At 42.6% G+C, this 21930-nt stretch overlaps 2 protein-coding genes across 2 annotated transcripts in view; both read right to left on the bottom strand.

Annotated features, from left to right (window-relative positions):
* nol6 (nucleolar protein 6 (RNA-associated)) overlaps positions 1-14748 on the bottom strand; it is a 29215-nt gene extending 14467 nt beyond the window's left edge. Inside the window, exons 1-18 of the mRNA XM_076270171.1 lie at positions 14619-14748; positions 14003-14215; positions 13685-13801; positions 13394-13570; positions 12990-13158; positions 10790-10924; positions 8959-9122; positions 8298-8418; positions 8032-8090; positions 7831-7932; positions 7550-7665; positions 7186-7363; positions 6026-6148; positions 4519-4667; positions 4228-4303; positions 3602-3742; positions 2136-2253; positions 1463-1617 (exon numbers count right to left, since the gene is read on the bottom strand). Coding sequence (XP_076126286.1) covers positions 1463-1617; positions 2136-2253; positions 3602-3742; positions 4228-4303; positions 4519-4667; positions 6026-6148; positions 7186-7363; positions 7550-7665; positions 7831-7932; positions 8032-8090; positions 8298-8418; positions 8959-9122; positions 10790-10924; positions 12990-13158; positions 13394-13570; positions 13685-13801; positions 14003-14215; positions 14619-14663 — 2358 coding nt within the window. The 5' untranslated portion in view covers positions 14664-14748. The remainder of the gene's footprint in view (positions 1-1462; positions 1618-2135; positions 2254-3601; positions 3743-4227; positions 4304-4518; positions 4668-6025; positions 6149-7185; positions 7364-7549; positions 7666-7830; positions 7933-8031; positions 8091-8297; positions 8419-8958; positions 9123-10789; positions 10925-12989; positions 13159-13393; positions 13571-13684; positions 13802-14002; positions 14216-14618) is intronic.
* Positions 14749-14963: 215 nt separating this feature from the next.
* On the bottom strand, positions 14964-21910 carry arsk (arylsulfatase family, member K). Its single transcript, XM_076270532.1, has 8 exons — positions 21557-21910; positions 21326-21455; positions 21045-21204; positions 20583-20862; positions 20152-20323; positions 19738-19962; positions 15826-16029; positions 14964-15543 (listed from the first exon to the last, which is right to left on the bottom strand). Exons 1-8 carry the CDS (start codon positions 21686-21688, stop codon positions 15269-15271), a joined length of 1578 nt encoding a protein of 525 aa, XP_076126647.1. The 5' UTR covers positions 21689-21910; the 3' UTR covers positions 14964-15268.
* Between the last annotated feature and the right edge of the window lie 20 nt (positions 21911-21930).

Here is a 21930-nt window from a genome sequence, read left to right as displayed (position 1 = left end):
CTAATTATGAAATGCCAGGTGGATTGTCTGTGACTTGTCTTCTGAAAGCTTAGGCAACCCTTATAAAACAGTTTTTTGCTAAAATGACACTATTTTTACCAGAAATGTCCCCATAGCATAGCAAAAAGTGTGTAAAAATGTGTACGGCGGCTCGAAGTTAACCAAATATTTATTTATTAGGGCAGGGCAGGCATATTTTTCTTTTAAACACATACAAGTTCAACTAAATTAAAGAAAACGACCCACAGAAATGAACTTTGCACTGCAAAAAGGCAGGCCCATAGGCCTGAATTGGAAAAAAAAATGCCTAAACACTCTGCTGCAATATCAGCATTGAATTGAACTCGTGACAACTTAGGCTACATATTTCTTTTAGTTTACAATTCATTCTCACCCTGCCCTTCTTTCTTTTTTTCTGGAAGTGCACTTTCAAGAAGCAGAGAGCGTCGACAGATCTCTGCACTCAGGTGGTTTCGGACTTTCATGACAAATTGGCCACAGATACAAAACGCTCTCTCCACCTCCACAAATGTAGCCTGAATAGTACTAGAGAAGTGTTTCGCAAAGTGTGGTCCAGGGACCACTGGTGGTCCGCAAGCAGACGTGGTAAAATATAATATAGATGAGTTGTTTGCAATATTGAACCAACTTGTATGTAAATCCAAACAGTTCTGCAACGCTGCCTATGTAAGTTATGCCAGTTTAAATCATATGAATCCTCTGACACAATAAGCAAGGTGCAAAGAAAATAAGCAATGTGGCTTAGTGAGTAAGCCTATTGTGTAACTATTTAAGTAGGTCTACTCTTTTTTTTAGCTAGGTGGTCCGTGAGTTTTTTTTTTATTGATTAAGTGGTCCTTGGTCTGAAAAAGTTTGAGAAACACTGTACTAGAGTTTCAAACAACTGTTGCGGTTGGGGTGGTCTCCTGTTGGTGGACTTGAAGAGGGCCTACGGTACGGCACCGTCGCCTGCATCAACGTTACCACATGACAATAAGACGGACACTCCTTTGCGTTTTCCCGCTTCCCGCCATAACCTATCCCGGGAATCGGGAAATAGTTTTGATCAGATTTCCCGTCTCCCGGAATTAAACCCTAACACACACAATTACCCTCCTATTTACTGGGTTGTTAACAAGGATACACACTAAGATTTCACACAAGCTTTCCACTCAGACAAACACCCACATCACATATCCCATATCACGTCAGTCACACATGGAAAATCAGTGACTAAGCCAGTGATAAGTGGCACCAGATTACGCCATGACTCAATATCAATAAATCAACAACACCTGCTGAGTTCACTGACAGGTTCGTGAGTTATGAATACAGAGTCAATCACAGTGCACAAAACAAAACCTGCCATGTCTACACCAACCACCATAATGGACATTCAGCTCTCCATAGCTCATCTGGAAAAAATTTATCAGACAGACACACACACACACACACGGGCTACCTTCCAGACATCCAGGTGTGTTGGCGTGGGGTTGCAGGGGTACTTGTGTGTGTTCTTCAGCAGCTCTGCCAGGCGGATATGGAATGCTGCCTTGATGTGACGGATGGCCAAGCGGTCGTGCGGCCACTTGCCACTGCCCTCCATGTGACAGATCACTGCGCGCGCGTGTGTACACACACACACACACACACACACACACACACACACACACACACACACACACACACACACACACACACACACACACACACAGACACACACAGACACACACACAGAGAGAGAGAGAGAACAATGAAGCAATCAACTACACAAACACTCTTGGCTAGAGGCATTGTTTGCCCTTTGTTTACTAGCACATTCATGTAGCAGAGCTGTCTAAATAGCACGCCAATACATGCACTGAAACCTTGCGGTGTATTCAAATTCAGGCGACTGACTTCCGGTAAACTTCTACATTTGAACGTTTCTGTATAATCATTCTAAATTGTTCGACTGAAATTATAGTCTTAGTCAAGCCTCCAAGTATGTTGACCAGGAAGAACCTTCTCAGACTGCTTTGCGTTTGTTCGTTGATGTCCCCAGCAAACTCAAAGGAATACAAAAACGGTTTGCTCATTTTAACGCACGTCGGGGATGTCTGTGGTGAACGTCTGTGCCCTGTGGCGGGCGTTACCTTTGATAGGGGTGATGTAGGCTGGACAGGGCTTCCCCTCCTGAGGCAGGAGGGCGCGGCTGTGCTTCTCCCGGTCAAAGCGCTTGTAGTCCAGCTTAACTGGGACAGGGGGGATGACCTGGGGGGGGGGGGGGTTGGGGGGAGAGTGAGAGAGAGGATGAATCATCTTCGAGTGGGGACTTAAAGTAGTTTTGCTATTCAACCCTGTTTTTTTCTCATTCTATATGCACATTATGCAAAGGTCTGGTGTTTATGTATAATTAATCCCTCTGTATGTAAACAAACTATCTCTTTGTGTATGTATGCACATTATGAAAGGGTCTGGTGTTTAACGATCTTGTGTGTGCCTGATTATGTTTGAACATTTTATGTATAATTAATCCCTGCATGAGAACACATCAAAGGTCTTAAAATCTATGAGCATCATTGAATCGTTATAGTGTTTCAGGCATATTGAGAACATGTTAGCCTTCCCTCCTACAAAAATACAGATTTGGACATATATTTTTCAGGCCTTGGTTTTGGGATCCATTCATGATATAGAGAAGGTTTGAACAAAATCTAAGATGGTGCAGCCTTATTGTTGACATGGAATGACCCAATATCTATGAGTGTGTGTCTGTGTACATTTTGTGGTGAGAAGAGTATGAATATGAGTCAGGATATATGTGCACATTGGAATGGTATGAAAATTTCACATTGCAATTACAGTGACCAAAATTATGTGGGTTTGGGGAGGGGGATATAATGGTGCCAATCAGAAAATGTGTGGTGGTCACACTAATCCTCGTCCACAGAAGCAGCCTTCACACTGCACCCTCTGCACATAGGGCAGCCATCTTTACTTCATCTACTATAAACCTGGGACATTAGACTCATTAGTCTGACACGGCAACCTTACTAGAGGTGTAGCTTTGTTCCTATGGTGAGAGAGATGCTGTCCATCATAGCTGAACCCTAGCAGACTAGTTGATCAGGCGCACACGGCATAGTCTCTGCATGGTTGCATATTTGGTGGGGAGACTGTTAGCTAACTTCAGTTGGTTCTGGACATGCCATTTACCACAAAGCTTTGGCTTTTTCAAACACACAGTAATATGATACAGCTCGGGAGATAATTACAGAGACAAGATGTTGGATAGATAATTAGAAATTGAGACAGCATAATTACCAAAGGGTATTGAACTATATTTACTGGTCACTCTGCTGTGTGTGTGTGTGTGTGTGTGTGTGTGTGGTGTGTGTGTGTGTGTGTTCTGAACAAACGGCAGGAATTCAGTGATGGGTAGCATCACCGTGTGTGTATGTGTGTGTGTGTGTGTGTGTGTGTGTGTGTGAGAGAGAGAGGGTGTGTTTGAAAGAGAAAGTTGGAGATACACAGATCAAAAGAAAGAAAGAAAGAAAAAAGATAAAAGGAACAGGCACAGAGAGAAAGTATTTATGTGCATGCCTGTGGGTGCACTGACCTGTGTGTATCGGAGGGCAGGGTGGGCTCCCTGTACTGAGGTGATTGACAGCGGTAGATTCTCCAGCTGCCATAGCTTACGGCTCAGGTCATCATAAATCTGAACAACCTTCAGGCTCTCCTCCTCGCCTGTGCCACAGCTCTATAGAACACACACACACACACACGCACGCACACACACACACACACACACACGCACGCACACACACACACACACAGAGCAACAAAAGACACAATGCAATCACATACACATCCACATAGCTGAATAAATTATACATGTTAACACACTGCACAGCACAGGCAAACAAAGAGGCCTTGTTCTCATAAAGCCAATCTCAATGACCAGTGGACCCATCATGGAATACTGTATCTGGCTCAGCATCATGATTCAAACTACCACCACTACTACTGCAGCACTGCCTCCTTCTGGACAAAAGTGGCAAAGCAGTTAAAAAACATCACAGAATTTATTTTCATTTACCCAGAATGTTGTGTCTCATAACTTTAGTCGTGAATACACAAATAAATGCATAAATAAATTACTAAGTAAGAAAAAACTAAAAGGAATAAGTCCATCATAAATCGGAGGCCAGAAGAACGTACAAAAAACACAGGTGCATAGCCTACCTCTTTTCGCACTATGATCACATCATCAAGCAGCCCACCAACATAGCGGATACAGGAGGGGGGGATATCAGCATGACTGGGGAGAAGAAACAAAACAACCAACACGTATTACAATTGGTTCTGACTGAGATCATTGTTGATGTTCTTCCCACTAGACAGCTTATGTCATGTTACCTAACTTTTCAAACAATCAAAGAGTCTTATCTGTGCCAGAAGAAAGAGAGAGAGAGATAAGGAGAGAGAGAGAGAGAGTGAGTGAGTGTGTGACTGTGTGTGGCAGGTGGAACTCACAGCTGCAGCAGGTGACTGATGATCTGCTGGGGCACCAGCCTCTTGAGGCAGGTGGTGGAGGCCTCCCACAGCACCGCCTCTGTGATGGAGCCGTCCTGGAAGCGCCTCAGCTCAGAGCGGTCACCCCACAGCTGGCGGAACTCTGCCGCCTAGAGACACACACAGAGTTAGACACATATGAAACACAGACACCATAGAGAGGAGAAACATTCACATATAGTGAACTTGGCTTGAAGAAATCATACAGGCATGGTAAAACTGAATCCTACTAAGGGCCCGTCCACACGGAGACGCTTTTTGGGTTAAACGCAGAGGTTTTGCTTCGTCTTGGCCGAGCGTCCAAACGAATCCTGTAAACGCACTGCCCGAAACCGCACTTTTTTGAAACCTGGTCCCAGAGTGGAAAAATCTGAAACCGTAGCCCTTTTGAATTCGTTTGGACAGCGAAACCACACATCCTACTTGCGTATCGATGATGTCATCGCCACACCTCAGCTGCCCTGGACTTGCACTTATAGTATTGCCTAACAATACTAGTTTTCATACATAACATTACCTACGATTACACTCCGTAGGATAAATATCACAACTGATGCTGCGCAGCGCCGATAGCTTATGACTTGGTAGACTGAACACTGTTTTTTCCGGTGTTTTTTTTATGCATTCTAGCTACTGTCAGTGACGCGAGAGAACTTAAGTTATTAGGGAAGTGCGGTGTAAGTTTGCATTAATTTGTGCGTAGTGCCGGTGTCATTTATTTTACATGTCTTACAACATAAATAAATGCATTCATAGTGAAGTCATGACGCTTAGAACTCATGTTAAGCCTATAGATGCACACTAAATGCAAATGCGCGATTTGATGCAAGCAAAAGTATCGACTGTTACTAACAAAGGTATTATAGCAATATTATAAATGTGGCGACTGAATGGCCTAACTTGGGTACGCCTAGCCTTTGCACTTGCGGTGATAACCAAAACTAATGTGAATCGCGCACTATCCTACAACCAAAGAAAGTGAAGGAGATTATTTTTTACCTGCGTTAGCCCAATAAAGGACGGGACTGCACCCTTCACAAACCGTAAAAATTAAGTTTATTAGTTTTACAGTTGACTACAGTTGACAGTTCACTATAAGTCCACACAAACAATTCTGGTTTCCTTGCACTAGCCATTTCGTCATAGCCTATTCTGTCTGTTTGCCTACAGCGCAAGATTTGGTCAATTTCTGTAGAGAAACAGTGCCACCTATAGGCCTAGAATATGAAGTAGCGTGTTGAGTCATGTTGAGATGGATCCGTTTGGACGCAAATATTCTTGATACGGTTCCAGGGAAGACGGAGGAAAAAAAAGATCGGTTTGGTACGTGTGGACTAGGCCTAAAACTGATAGAGCTCAGAAATAACAATAGTAACCTGACAGTCTCTTGACACACACACACACACACACACACACAAACACACACACACACAGAGGTAAGGGATCACTGATGTGCGAGGACACTAACCTTTGGGCTGTCTGCCGCCGGGCCTTTCTCGAGCACAGAGACCAGATGGTCTGGGTTGAGCAGCAGGCCGAAGGACAGGGGCGGCTGGTCCTTGTGTTTGGGAGGCTCACTGGTCACTGGCCACTGCAGAGTACAAGCAACACCTCACTCACAAGATCACAAACAGTTCTTTAACAGTCAGATCGCTTAGATCACCGTCAGTTACACCACAGCCAAACCACTCCTCCTCCTACTGATCGGAGTTTTAACCCTTAAGAGCCCGTGTCCACCAATCACGTTTTTTTGCGGCGACAGCGCCCTCAACCTCATTTTCAGAGCGCTTCGGTCAAGTGTTTATTGTTGCTATGTTACCAAAATCTTGCCAGCACGTCGTTTTGGAACGTTGTCTAAAGCTAACTAACTAGCTAACTGAAATGGCAGCAATCGTTTAGGAGCTCGCTAAATATGACTTCGACCGACAAAAGGAGTTCATTTGACATTACAATAGATTAGGTCATCCCTCTAGGCTTTGTAATTTGCGTTCAGTTTGCAGCAGTTGTTTACGTTGCTTAGGAACGAGATAAAACTTATTATGGTCTGAGCTTTGCGTTACGTTTGCCACTGCCGCTTGCCGCTGGCTAATGTGATCCCCGCCTTGAGGTTTTAATTCGGTTATTAAGTGATGATGCAATAATAGGCTAATAAATCTTTTTCCGGGTCCAATGGCTTTCAGAGCCGCTTGGTTTTCTCCATAGACAGTAAAATAAACACATTTTTCCGCTATTCAGTGTAGCCTTTAAGAAAATTGTCATCCTACAATCCTCAACCTAATAAAATTCTATTTTTCGCGGAAGCCTGCACGTAACTCTTGATTGTATCATCTGGCTGCACAGCTTTAGTAATTGCTCTGTTGAAGTTAACCGGTTTTGTTTTTCCCCTTAATAAAATGTAGGTGATGGTGACAAGGTTTCCAAGTTGCAAAAACTGGCTGGCTGCGCTAGTAAACGTTTTTTGCCCAAAAAGCTGTTGGGCCCGTGACGTCGGACTTAACAACCGAATAGGTAGCTGTAGCCAGGGGGAGTCAGCAGCATGTTTAAATGTTGTTTCTGAGAGACATAACTGAGTAATTGACACTACATAAACACCCATCATCTACCCCTCAACCAACCAACAAGCCTCACCTCAGGATCAGCAGGCAGTGAGTGGGCGAGCACGTGGATCCGTTCTCCTAGTCCTCGTTGCAGGAGGGACAGTAGAAGAGGAAGCGCAGTGACGACGTAGTTCCCGCTGTGGTCCATGAGCTCGCTGAAGAGATTGAGCTTCTTGCATGCGGACTGCATTTTGGCCAACCCACTGAGTCTGAGAGAGAAAGACAGAGATATATGTAATGAGGTGATTATCTGAAAAAACAATGTCACAAAATGTAGATGACAAATTCAGCCCTCAGTCTGCCATTAGGAGTCTACCTAAGCAGAGGACGGATTCCAGCACCGGACATAGCCACTAGTTGGCAAAACCAGGCAGAGCATTCCCTCGGCTACTCACTGGAAGACGTGATCGTAGGTCCTGACCAGAGGCTTGGGCGTCATCAACATGGCCTGGAAACCGTCCATGGTGGGGTCGTCCCAAAACCGCACTGACAGCGACGCTTCATGCTGGATCTGGGTGATTGCATTAAAACCCAATAGCCATTAATACCCAAATTCAACTACCTAAACTGACAAATACACCTCAAATACACCTCAATCAGCACAAATTAGAAACTTAAAAACAATCAACATAGTCAGTCATGAACTTAGAGGGTTAGTGTGCATATTAGGTCTCACCTGTTTGTAGGTTTGGGTGGTCATATCGGCACAAAGATTGAGGTGTCCAGAGGGGTCCACAAACACTACTTGGAATGCACTGTGGAAATCTGACAGGCTGGGCTGGGGTTGGAGAGAGCAGGTGGGTATTTAATGAATGGTTCACAAATGAGAAGACCACACACATACTCGACATGTTTTGACCTGAGATAAACTACTCACGGCTTTAGAGTCAGGGTTTCTGGCCAGGGTGATCCCATTCTCCGTCAGGTCTGTTGAAGCTGTGAGGGAGTACAAATCATGTGAGTCACATGCAAAACCACAACAGTGAGAAAAAGCTCGCACTACATTTTAATTGTATAATTTAAAAATGTGTCCCTGTGGCATCTTAGAAACCACATAAACCACAAACTAGGATGTATGCGTGACAATGAACCAATGTTTAATGGTCCTAAAATGCCAAGGGAGGGTTGAAAATGAGTCCTCACCCAGGAAGTGTAGGGCATTCCGGAACAGCTGATAGGCAGACATGTGGTTGCTGACTTTGTGAGAAGTAAGAAGGTAGGCCAGCAACATGGAGGCCAGAAACCCACCAAAACACCCCGAGCCCTGCAGGGGAAGGTCACGAAAACAGGGATAATTTTAGAAATACACATTTCACACAGGGCTGAAAAACCAACCACAACAGGAATCCTGTTACATGCACCATGTAAAGCCAACGTTGATGTGTTCCATAGAGTTAAAACTAAACCTTTAAATGACTTACATTAAATTACTTTAAATTAAATTATACTATTTGAGGGGCAGCCGTGGCCTACTGGCTTCGGGCCTCCAACCGAAGGGTTGCCGGTTCGATCCCCGACCAGTGGGAAAAAATGTGGGTGGGAAAAGTGGTTGAGCACTGCTCTCCTATGCCCACATCCACAGCTAAAGTGCCCTTGAGCAAGGCACCTAACCCCCAACTGCTCCCCGAGCACCGCTGTAGTAGGCAGCTCACTGCTCCGGGTTATTGTGTTACTGTGAGTGTTTCACTAATTCATGGATTAGGATAAATGCAGAGACCAAATTTCCCTCATGGGATCAAAAGAGTGAGAACTCAGAAATCCCTACTATCCATCAGTGTCAAATGAGTGTATGAGGAGCACCCACCTGATCCAACTCTCTCTGTCTCAGCCACACCTTCAGTAGGGCTACAGCGTCTTTGAAGGCACCACACTGATCTCGGACTGCAGACAGGAACTGGAGATGGGCTCCAGGAAGGTGGTCTCCCAGCACCGTGCTGTTGTAATAAGGGGTGGGGGTGTCAGCGCCTCCTAGGAAAGACACGGCATAAACAACGACAGAGGAAGTCAATGGCACGCAGATAAAGAAACACATTTCTACATACAGTACTAGGGCTGCACGATTTGGGGAAAATATCTAATTGCGATTTTTCTGACAGATATTGTGATTTTTTTTTATATCAATGAATTGATTAGGTTCAATATTCCTAATGTCTCTATAATTAGGGCCATCACTGATTGGTGAGCACGCCCAGTGCACAAGAGGCACAGAAACCCCAACCGACTGTGAAGCTCACCAATCAGAATTTCTGTGCCCCTCACGCACTACCCACACCCACCAACCAGAAGTGGCGTAGTCAATGAGTATGAAATCAATATAAAAGTCAGAAATGTGACACGATTATTTATAGCTTTTGTGATTGGGTAATTGCGTTGGTTCATATTGCGAGAATTCTGCAGCCCTACTTTAATTAGCCCAACTGAAATGGATATGGATCTGAAAGAAGGAACCTTTGGCCCCAGTTCAGACAGGAACATCATTCAATTATCATTGATAAACGTTTTCAAAATCAAGAAGAGCTTACTGCATTTACACAATTTTCCAGACTCTTTAAATGCATAAAAGATAACTGTCTGAGATTATTGAATTAGGACAACAATCGAGGACCTCATCAGTGAAACAGATGCAAACATCAAGTTGGCTAAAATTTTAAGGACAAAAGGTTGCCAACTCAGCAGGCATACGCACTTATGCAATACACGTTCTGATGCTCGTGTTCAAAACTACACTGAATGAACATGTGTGAAGAAAGGTGTGGTCAAGCTAGTGTTTCCCATACTTGACTAATCTGTGGCGGTGCGCCACGAAATCAAAATCGGCCGTCACACATTAATGTTCTATGTTGTACTATTTAAAGATAAGATAAAATCTGCATTGAGCTGCGCTTTTTACGCACGCAGCCTATCTGCATTGAGCTGCGCTTTTTACACACGCAGCCTTTCCTTGCCCCGCTCTCTCTCATAACGAGCCTGCTGCTTCTCCTCTGCATGTGCATTTAACAAAACATTCACAATTGTTTAAGGATTGTTGTTGCCACATAGAACCATTGCATAGAAGACAGTGGGCTAAATTGCTATTAAATCCGCTTAGCATCGTGACAATGCTGCGCAGATTTGTTCAAAACTGCTGCATTAAAGTTAACTCTGCTAAGGTATTATCACAACATAGTAGGCTACATTGAGGAGACTAAACAAAGTTAAGTTATGCAATCAAGCAGTATCTCAAAGCTAACGTTAGAATACTGTTTGGATGTCGAGTTTAGCATGCTTACTTACAGCTGCTTGTCAATATCGTTACTCATGCAGGGCATATTTTATTGACTCTGACACTGAATGTTTGCAAAATCCCGATGTAAATGGAAAAGTGTTTTCCAAGACTCAAAAGTGCTTGTCCCAAGAAGTACGAACCTTTATTTTAACTACTGTAACTACGTAGAAAATATTATGAATTGCATCCACACATAAGCAGCCTTTTAACTGTGTTACGATTGCAAGGGTTCCCTCACGAACATCTTAAAGTTACAGGCACTCAATTAGACCTATACACCCGCCCTCCCCCTCCCCCCGTTGTGTCCAAGTCATGCTACCGCCACAAATTCAATCAAATTATGTGGGAAACACTGAGCTAGTCTCTTTACCTGGCTGTGGGGCATCGATGCCTGTGTACCACTCGGTCTGGATCTTGCTCTTGCGGGGGTTGAGATGACTCGGCTTCAGGAAGTCAGATGGGGGGCAGGCATGGATGCGTAACGTCAGACTACTAGTATCTTTACCTGTGGGTTGCACAAAAGTAAAATCAGACTGTCTTCAAAAGTATATTTCTTTAAATCAAGGAACATTTAATGTGTGTGTGTGTTAGGGCTGTTGGAATGAATTTCTAAAGTCGCATATAAATCGAATATTTAAAAAATCAATACTAATCGAATTTGGAAATTACTATTCGAATGTGTTTTTTTAGGGAGTTTTTTTATGTGTTGGCTAACTTTAGTGAATATGTGAAAATTAAATGCTTTTGTCACGTCTAATGCACAATCTAAATATGGCAGAAGCGATGCGGAGATCACTCCTGACCATTTCAGCGATGTGTGGAACGTTTTTGGATTTCCATCAGAAAACGGAGAAATAACAATTAGCTTAATGATGTCGTAATCTGCAGAATATGTAGCAGCAAGCAGCCTGAGTGCACATCTGATAACGCTACACCCTTGTGGTATACTACGAAGCACGTTAGACATATCTAGGCTATTGACATATCGAGGCTTCACAAAGCCTTGACTCAGGGGTATAAGTTAAGTGATACTACACAGCAGTTATGTGATATGTCAAACTAGGCTTTCAGCTCAGATCTGTGCGCGTTCTCGGTGTTGGGATGATATTGACCAACCGTGAAACGTGGAGACGCACAAGAACGCCTATAGGCTATTAAAAAAAAAGTATAAGTATATATACTCTTTTGATCCAGTAAGGGAAATTTGTTCTCTGCATTTATCCCAATTGTGAATTAGTGAAGCACACACTAATCCCGGCGCAGTGAGCCGCCTGCAACAACAGCAGCGCTCGGGGAGCAGTGAGGGGTTAGGTGCCTTGTTCAAGGGCACTTCAGCCGTGCCTACTGGTAGGGGTTTCGAACCAGCAACCCTCCGGTTACAAGTCCGAAGAGCTAACCAGTAGGCCATGGCTGCCCCAACTTTTTTTTTTATATATTACCTCGGCATTTATGAGTAATCTGAGTAATTTTCGTAATCTACACTGCGGTTATTTTTAGTGTCTAGCCTATAACATCAAATAAATCGATTGTCATCAGATGTTGTATTGTATGCACGTCCATAGTGGCATATTTGCACATACAACACTATTAAAGCGCATACGATATCCAAAATGTGTGTAGAGGCGGAGCTCCACCTTTAAGATGTATAACAGAATCCTACACGTGAGATAACTTCGTTTTTTAAGATAATTGATTGGCCAGTGGGCGGTAGTTTTACACGATTTGAGCTATAACTTAGCACATAACCTGCTCCCGACCAGGTTGACAGCATAAGACACCATGGTGATACGGCGACGCTAAAACAGATCTACTTTCGTGTCACAGCATACCCTGGCTTTGAGCGCAACATACCTTGCTAACCCACTAATCGAGATTCGTAGTATACCCCACCTGACAAGCTAGGTAGGTAAACAGTCCGAGGACGAGGAACCGCGCAGCTACAGGAAATACTTGCTAATTTGGCGTCATCAAACATAGGAATTCAATAAAGAGGTAGTGGCGTTCATTCAGTGTGCATGCGCCGCATCTGCCCAAAAGAAATTGCACAGATATCGTTGGTAGACAGAGCTTTTGTTCAAAACCACACGTTTATAGTGGCATTGGCAATGCAAAAACCCGTTTATACAGTGTATAGAGAGATGCATCGTAAATATTAATAATAGGCAAAATTTGAGCATTGGGTTATGGAAGAAGATTGACAGCCCTAGAGTGTGTGTTTGTGTGTGTTTGTGTGTGTGTGTGTGTGTGTGTGTGTGTGTGTGTGTGTGTGTGTGTGATGTTCTCTCCAGCATTGTCCCAGCAGGCATATTGGGTGCCAGAGGGTTTCGCTGAAAGGAGAGCTGTTAATCTGTCAGCAGAATACGTAAATCCAGACTTACCAAACAGAGACCTGGATCTACCAAGATGCTGATGCAAACAACACTTTTAGTAAACATTGATAGTCCATAAAACATGGGTTCAGTCTGTTTCAACAGGTGCTGTTCTCTGGCTAAATCAGGAGAGCTAAATAAAAGTGTGCAGTGCACTAAGATTTAGGCAAACAGATCACAAGAGAAGACCAGACCATTTACCTGGAGGCGTCAGCAGCAAGATGGGCCGGAGGCGGTTGCCATGGAGACAAGAATAGCGCAGCGTTCCAACCTCTTTAGAAGAGAGGAGATGCTCTGCCAGACCAGCAATGTATAGTGCCCTCTTCCGGGAGTACCGCTGGTTGATGGCATCCATTGGATGTATTACACTCTAAGAAGCAGAACAATAGTAAATCAAATCAATGGAGGGGCATCATGGCGAAAGTAATGGTGCTTTTAAGACAACTTAAATCTTACAGAATTTCACAACAGAACGCCCCTTTAATATTCCTTCTCATTTTAGAAAAATATTCATAAAACATATGTAAGAAATACATTACACGTGCATAATATGCAATGGATACCATGCAAAACGTCTATGTTGTTTTCCAATACATGTGACTTACAGAAGGGATGGTGACCATCAGGTCCACAGCAACTCGTGGTTTGATGCAGGTGCCCAGAGGATAGCTCCCAATGAGGGCCACTGAGGCTGGCGGCTCCATGTGAAACTTGCCTTTGGTTGATTTGGGGACCAGAATGAATGGCACCTCCACCTTTGACAGCCATGTGGTGTCACTCACCTGAGGATAGAGAGAAAGAAGGTCTGTCAGAAGCCTCCTGCTCATAGATATATATACACTCCTGCTGTTAAAAGGCTGGACACTGGCCCTAAGATTCCGTTACAATACACTGACCTCAACCACAGAGGACTCTGGCACAGACTGGAGAAGTTCAGTTATCTTCAACACAAAGGAGTCCACCAGTCGCTTCTTGTTGTCACTTAAAGCCACCTCCTTCAGGAGCTCCTCCATCTGCTCATTAAAGGGAAACAAGTAGTTAGTAAAGCAATTCTTCATGTATGACATTACATACAAAGATACACATTAAAGTGTGAATACATTGACCAAACACACAATGACATGTGATGCTGCACTTAATTGATACCATCAATTTGATAGTCTCCCAACATGCCAAGGTGGGAGAGAGTCAAATGCATCATCTTCCCTACTGACCTGCATTTTCAGCAGGCTGCAATGAAACAGACTCTCGGTCTCCTTCAGCTGGTTCAACTCCTCTGGAGTGGGAGCTTTGTATAAATCCTTATTTGACACTTTCAGTGGGCGAACGAGGTCAGGATTTGAAGCCTTTCTCTTTGAATCGCCTTTGGGGGCTTTCGTCGGCCTCTCGTCCCCATCTTCATCCAGATTCGGCTCAATGGATTCCGACTTGACATGGCATGGAAACAAAAAACATACAGTATACAGGCAAGTTGTAACGCTAACTTACATTACGTCGAAAGCACAACCTTTTGGCTCATTGCACTGCCACGTCTTATACCTTACAAATATTAAGGTTTATCAATAAACCAAGGACTTGTGCAAGAGAGTCGTTTTGGTTGACTAAACTGACTGGTAACGTTCGTTCGTTCGTTCACAGACAGGACTGTCAAAACTCTTGAAATGTATTGTGCTCCATGCCCAAAACTATGTATTGTAAACAAACATGGTACAAGAGAAGAAGGATCTCAGCTGAAACAGACATGCTAGCGGTGGCTAAAAACTTTCAGAGATGTATCATAGCTAACCTTATACTCTCTTAATAGCAATACTGATAATACAATAACAATACCTCATTGTCACCGTCCGTAGTAGTTTCTTCAACCTTCCTCTTCATTTTGGTAAATATTACTCACAAAAGCGATTAACAATCTAAAAACGTTTACTGTACAAAATAAATGTGCATGACCAAAGCATCTCACATGGCCAATGTAGGACTACTTCGTCAACAGTGTTCTTCCGATAGCCTTAGCAACTGGCACGTTATCGCCACCAACCGGTGTGGAATGGGGAAGGAAAACAAGGTCTGTCGAACTTTTGCAGTCAGGTTTTGTCCCAACAAACTGCACATTTTTCAAATATAAATCAAGTGGAAGCTTGTGTAGCCTGGCTAACACATACAAAAACATACATAAAATAATGTAAATAAGACTTTATTTTATTTTAGGTGATGAAAGGACAGAATGTATCAACATATCAAGATAGAATCTGCCAAAAAGTGCTCAAGTGAATGAGTGGAGTGACAGAGACAAAAAGATAGATCTCACCACTGGACATCTACAGACCTTAAGCTTTGATGCAAAGTTATTGATCATAAAGTCCCATGAAGACAAATAGATATCCATTAATTAAAAGCAGCAGAAAACATACTAAAATGTACAAGATGAAAGATACATCTTTGAAGAAAGAAACCTCACAAATGACATCCAGCATCAAAATAAGTCACGGGTGAGCCATCAGCCATTCTTCAATGGCCTTCATATTGCCCTGCGGATCTCTCTGCCAGTCCAGGTGCCAGCGCAGATTGGCAATAACTTGAGTGTAGTTGTTTCCCAGGCTCTGTCTCCATGAGAGGAATTCTTGCCTGTTGTAGAGGTGAACCTCTTTGGAGACAGTGGGGTAGTCCACTGCAGAGCGCAATTGTAAGTCCAAATGCTGGACCACTTCAGGTAAGGATGAGGCCAGGTTCTTTAGTTCCTCTTTATCCTTAGAAAGATCTAAAAAAAGGAGAACGTTGCATCAGACTAGCTCAAGTGATCTGCTGACCACCTTCTACTGTACATTGACACTCAGTGATGAACATTGTTTAAGGAAAAGTGACCTCCATTAAAGAGATGGTACAGATATACAATAGATCACCTACTTTTCCCTGAGATATAACTGTTCTTTAATCTTAGTGGAGCTGGCTGGCTTCATGATACAAAGTTGTATGAGATAGATAGATAGATAGATACTTTATTGATCTCCAAGGGGAAATTCAAGATGTATGAGGGTCTCACCAAACAATTGTGGGGGGACACTAGTGCCATCTGCATAGGCTATGTACTTCCACTGGCCTATCCTCAGCATGTATGTCGAGGCGTTGGTATTGCAACCATGGTATTCACTCAGCACCCAGCTTGGTCTCGAGCCATTGGACCCAGACAGAAGAGGCAATAGGGAGAAACCACTCAGACCACCAGGGCTTGGGATACCAGCCAACTCTGGGAAAATAAAGAATGCAAGTAACATTTACTAGGTAACAAAATCCAACAATTGAATAATGCTAACTACTGCAGTAGAATCCAGGAAAACACTATGATTTGCAACACAAAGGTATTTAAAATGTGCATGAGCAATTAAACATGAGCATACAATGAAAAATGTTATAAACCTTATAAACTTTTCTGATTCAGCATCTATCTCACATAAAACACTAACTACCACCAACTTATGGTTATGGTTATGGTATTTAGCAGACCCTTTTGTCCAAAGTGACATACACATAACAACAATACAAAGTTACATTTAACAGTAAACAATTTAAAAGTTGGTAAGACTACATTAAGAAGAATAGCAATAATAAAACACAATGTCAATTCAATCAATTGCCTAATGAAAATAAATAAATACTATAATGTACAAACCATAACGTCTAAGAAACGCTTAAGAAACTAAGTGCATGTTGAACAGATATGCCTTTAGACCCCTCTTGAAAGACCCAAAACTATCACAGGAACGGAGAGCACTGGGCAACTCATTCCACCAACAAGGAACCACTGAGGAAAAGACCTAGCGTTTATTGCTGGTCGACACAACAGACGCTCATCAGAAGACCGCAGTGGGTGGTTGGGGATATACATCTTGATCATTGAATTAAGATAGCAGCAAGCAGATCCAGTCATATCCTATATAGGCCAAAGTGAGAGATTTAAATTTAATTCCAGCCACCAAAGGGAGCCAATGTAGAGTAACTAGGAGAGGAGTTACACGTGTCCTCCCTGGCCGATTGAAGACCAGGCGTGCTGTAACACTCTGAAGCAGTTGTAACGATCTTACTACACAAGCAGGTAGGCCAGCTAACAGTGAATTACAGCTTTGAGATAACCATGGCCTGTACAAAAAGTTGTGTGGAATCTTGTGTCAGATAAGGTTTGAAAGGATAAACCGATATGATTTTGCAATTGAGGCTACATGCTCAGATAAGTTAAGTCGGTCATCAATCTCGATGCCCAGGTTACGTGCCGATCTAGTTAAACTCTCTACTGTCCTGCTGGGCCCCTCAGATCCTCCACCCTGGGTCTTTTGGCTATTCCAGAGTAAAGAATAACCAATCTTTTCCAGTTACGGCCCCAAAACTCTGGAACAACCCTCACAACATTTATTCTGCGCCGTCAGTGTCAGGCTTTATATCTGCCCTTAAGACACACTTACAAAATAGAGTTTCTTCAGTGAGGGGTTCATTCTATGTTTTCTTTTATTTGACTTTATTACTATAATTTTTATTTTAGCATTATTTAATTTACTGTATTACTATAATTTTTATTTTAGCATTATTTAATTTACTGTATTATTTTTTTTTATTACTGCCTTTTCTTTGTGCACAGTACATAAACGGCACAGAGCACACAGTACACTTTTTTGTATATTCCTTTTAATCTTTTTAAATTAAATGTTTCTGAATTTTTTGTTGTAAAGCACTGTGTGCTAAAATTGTGTGCTTGAAACGTGCTATGTAAATTATTATTATTATTATTATTATTATTATTATTAGTAGTAGTAGTAGTAGTAGTAGTATAGGCTATTATATAGTCTACAGAGCTGAATAAACAAAACCTCATCAGGCATACTCTCGGAATTCTTGCATTTAATAATTATGACATCATGCTTATGTCCATGACATAATTAGCTGAGAGTTCTGCTATGAACATTCAAACAAAACACTGTCACTTTGACACAGACTGATACAGAGACAGCATTAGGGAAAACATTCTTCCTGCTATTGCTTCTTTTTTCCCCATTACTTCACAGTTTTGAATTAAGATTAAAGGTAAAACGTAAGAAGGGACTCAAACGGCTGAAAATGGAGTCCCGTGGATGCTTCATTGATGCCTTGAGGTCTGTCTGGGCCAGCATCAGGAGCAAGGTCAGTAAAAGAAAAACCAAACAGCGCCGCAGAAACTTGCGCATTAGCAAGATGCAGGCCATGGAGAGGATGGACCAGAAGTGGAACAGGGGACTGAATAAAAAAGTAAAATCAGAGGAAAAGGTACCCAAGTCTGAATCGAAGTCCTCCAAGCAGGACAGGGGAAGAGCTCGACTTGTGGCCTCTGGATGGAAGCCAAGGGGGGAAGAGGGCAAGCCAGCAAGGACCAAAGTCCAGGAGAAGATGGACATCACCCTGCAGGCTTTGCAGGACTCTCGAAAACCCCTGAAGGTCCAGCTGAGAGCCCAGAGGCCCCACTATCTGGGTGACATGGAGAACATTGAAAAGGAGGAGTCCAACCAGGACTACAAGACTGATGAGGTCCCACAGGTGCAGGCTGAGGCACCAAGGGAGACGAACTGCGGTCATGGAGACGCAAAGATCAATCCCCCGAGTAAGAACAGGATGAGATTAAAGTAGGGTAATTCAGTAGTGTTTGAAATAATGGCTGACCAAATATTCCTATTACCATTTCAGTAGCCTGCTTGCCCCTGAGGGGAAAAAAGGCCTGGAGCCAGAAATGGCAGGATATGCTCCTGGGATGGACACCAGTCGTCCAGGACAACATGGAAAAGCGTAAGTAAACTTAAGAAAAAGAGTAAAAATAGAATATACGATCACATGGAATGCTTTAGTGTAATTCAGCAATTCTTTGTCTGTTCTTTTCTACAGGCTGTGCACCCCTATCAGGCAAAAAGGCCTGCAGCCAGAGATGGCAGAACATGGTCCTGCAGGAGACACCAGCCATCCAGGACAAAACGGGGACACGTAAGTGAAATAGTGGACTAGAATTATAACATTTGTATTTCAGAATGGTTAGGTTAATGTTTGGACTGAGACACTTATTATAAATGACTGAGCCTCAATAATAAAAGCATGTTTTATATTAGAGAGTCCTGCCTGTGATGGTGAGGAGGAACCTGTGAAGGGAAGGGAGCAGGAGATGAGCCTGGTTGAGCAAACAGAACTTCCTGTCCCTGTGGAAATGAGTGAGTTGAGAACACTGAAAATCTGGATCTGAAATGGAATTGGAAACCAAGCTGTACCATGTAACTGATATTTATTTGGAATTAATGAATTTTGATAGGCACTGAGTCCAGGAGCCCAACTCTGCCTGAACTGGAAAATGATGACTTGGAGGATGAAGTGCAAACTGAAAACATAGAGGAGGGAGATGTCCAAGGTGTGAAGCTGCTCAAACAAGCAGAAACTCAGGGGAATATCTTTGTTCCTAGATATTCAAAAATAATTATTACAAAAGAACAAAAAGAGGTTTTAAAGTTGAATAGTTATTAGGAAGTCCCATAACCCAGTGTACAGCACTTTGATTCTGATAAATCGATGAACTGACTGAGTTGAATTAATGCATGTCCTCTTTTACATTATGGCACAGGATATTTTGCTGAGGACGAACATCTGTCTCCATTTGTACTGGATGACTACATTTGTACCAGACTGGATGACTGCAATGAAGCATCAGAAGACTACACCTGTATCTATTATTATTACTACCGTTTGATTAGTTATTTTATTATTTTATTTTGGATTATTATTGGTCTTTATTTCCCTCACTGATAAATCAAATAAAATATTTTGGCCAATAAAGATATTGCTGAATTGCACTCTTTATTCACTCAAACATAATGACCCAAGTCGAGTATTTTCTGTAATTTAGGACTTTTGTAGTCCTAACTCACCCATTAACGTAGGGTAGATAGGAACTCACCCATTAACGTAGGGTAGATATCCACCAGCGAGACAGGCTGACTAAGCTGCAGTCCAGACTTTATTCCTGGTCCCATTATGAGGAGAGGAACATGGGAGCTGCCCTCGAACATGGACATCTTATAGAACTGTCTGTGTTCCATAGCCAGGTCTCCATGGTCCGAGGTGTAGAGCAGAACTGTGTTGTTAAGTAGCCCTTTGTCACGAAGGGCTGTTATCACCTCACCTGTAGTGATACATTTGACAAATTTGGGTGAGTAACTATACAATTCCATTCGGGAACCATTCAAAACTGCTACATACATTCAATTATACATGGGGCCATTGCTTCAAGATTTCTAGCACATAATAACCAAACATGAGAATAAAGTATGCTATATGATGAATATGCTTAATACAGGGAAGTACTGTTTACCCAGCATGCTATCTGTTTCTGCACACATGGCATAGTAATGAGCCCTAATATTCCTGATCTCCTCTTGTGAGAAACTGGAACTGCAGTTCTTGGTTATGGTGGAGTAGTAATCTACTGGGTGCATCTCGGAGAAAGGCAACCACTCTGGCACAGAGATGTGTTCATATGACACCTGGGAAAGGTCAATAAAAAGTATTAGTAATTTTTAAGTCAAATCAACACTACTTTTCTGGCACTGCTACTCTTGGATGTGCTTAGGCTTCCATTTTTGTTATGACTCTTCTTAACATTGTATAGAGCACTGTTCTGTCTAGTACAGTACACTGCATGAAATAAAACAAAACAACATAATACTTAAACTTGCTATTATAACTAGGAAATATACATTGTGCTCTAGTTGAGAACAGAAGAATGAAATGTCTTTGCAGTGCCTTTTTTAGCCAGTAGGGTGATGTGCGGAATGTTGAGCCTCCAGCATCTGGCCCCAGAGCTTCAGTCTTGTATGGATGTGGCAGATTGAGGCCCAGGTACAGGGCGAAGGGTTGGGATGGCTGAGCAATGTGGCGTATCCACTCGGAGGCCATGTCTGTGTTCTTCCAGTCATGGGTCATGACGCGCACAGTGGACAAGTTACCGACAAGATCGGCTACGGGTCGACCCTCCTGGCGGAGAAGGAAGGGCACATCTCGAGTCCAGGCCTCCACCCGATTGCTGATAGGTAAAAATTGTAAAATTGTCATGGATGACATACCATTGTGGTTAATGATACAATCACATCCAGTACATAAGAGTGGCTCAGCACACTAGGTGAATTACAACAAATGGTCATACAATAAGAAAACAAATCATTTGCATGCCCCTGAAGATGATATTCTCTTAGACCTGACATTTACCTCACAGTGTGACCTCCTGACGTAAAGTCTAATTTTCCTAAACTGAGCGTCTGATATCCACTTTGCTTCAACTGATCCATCCATGTGGTGGCGTTTGGATCAAGGCATTTGTAATTGTTCCATGACTGAGTCAAATGCACAAAACGACCACTCCACATAGCTGGAAAAATATCAACAGTCTATTAGGACAAAAAGTCCTGCACGGTCACACACACACAAACAGCAGAGGTAGTAACTTTGACATAACACATAAAAGCATGCACCATCTCACATCAACTCACCTGCTCTTGAAGGACAGCATATTGGAGAGTTTGTGTAGGAGTTCAAAAATATTGCTCCCAATTCCCTCATGTAATTGATATAAGGCAACTGAACAACATCTCTGCCAGGGGCAAATGTCAACCTTCCATCCTTCATGGGAGTACACGTTTTTCAAGTAAAACTTTTGCCAGTACAATACAATCAATAGACAAACTCTATTTTATAGAGATAATACATCTAAACATACTTACAAAGGCATCAGACAGCACCACTACAATATTAGGCCTGGTTTTTGATGTGAAGTTCAAGTTCAAACATTGCACAGTGGATTGGTAAAATGCCAACAGGAGAATCAGAAGGTGGTGAAGTAGTTGATACATCATGTCACTTCTAAAAACCTAGCGGTACGTTAGGTCAGCTCTCCAGATGAGACAAATCACGAGATTTCAATCAACAAAACACCAGACCAACCTCTGTTGCCGTGAAACTGAATTAGCTCAACCCATCTTTCTTAAAATAGTCGCATTTTTACTTATCTGTCATTCTTCTCATTAGAATAACAAACCAAAGCGTTTTTTCATGAACTGCTAAAAACAGTTTCCTTGTTCACGCCTACAATTCAAAC

This window comes from Alosa pseudoharengus, unplaced genomic scaffold, assembly GCF_046254945.1.
Source record: "Alosa pseudoharengus isolate Yale_2024_CS ecotype anadromous, Long Island Sound unplaced genomic scaffold, YU_APseudo_1.1 YU_APseudo_1.1_scf_6, whole genome shotgun sequence".
Lineage (NCBI taxonomy): Eukaryota > Metazoa > Chordata > Actinopteri > Clupeiformes > Clupeidae > Alosa > Alosa pseudoharengus.
This window is presented reverse-complemented; position numbering and strand designations above follow the sequence as displayed.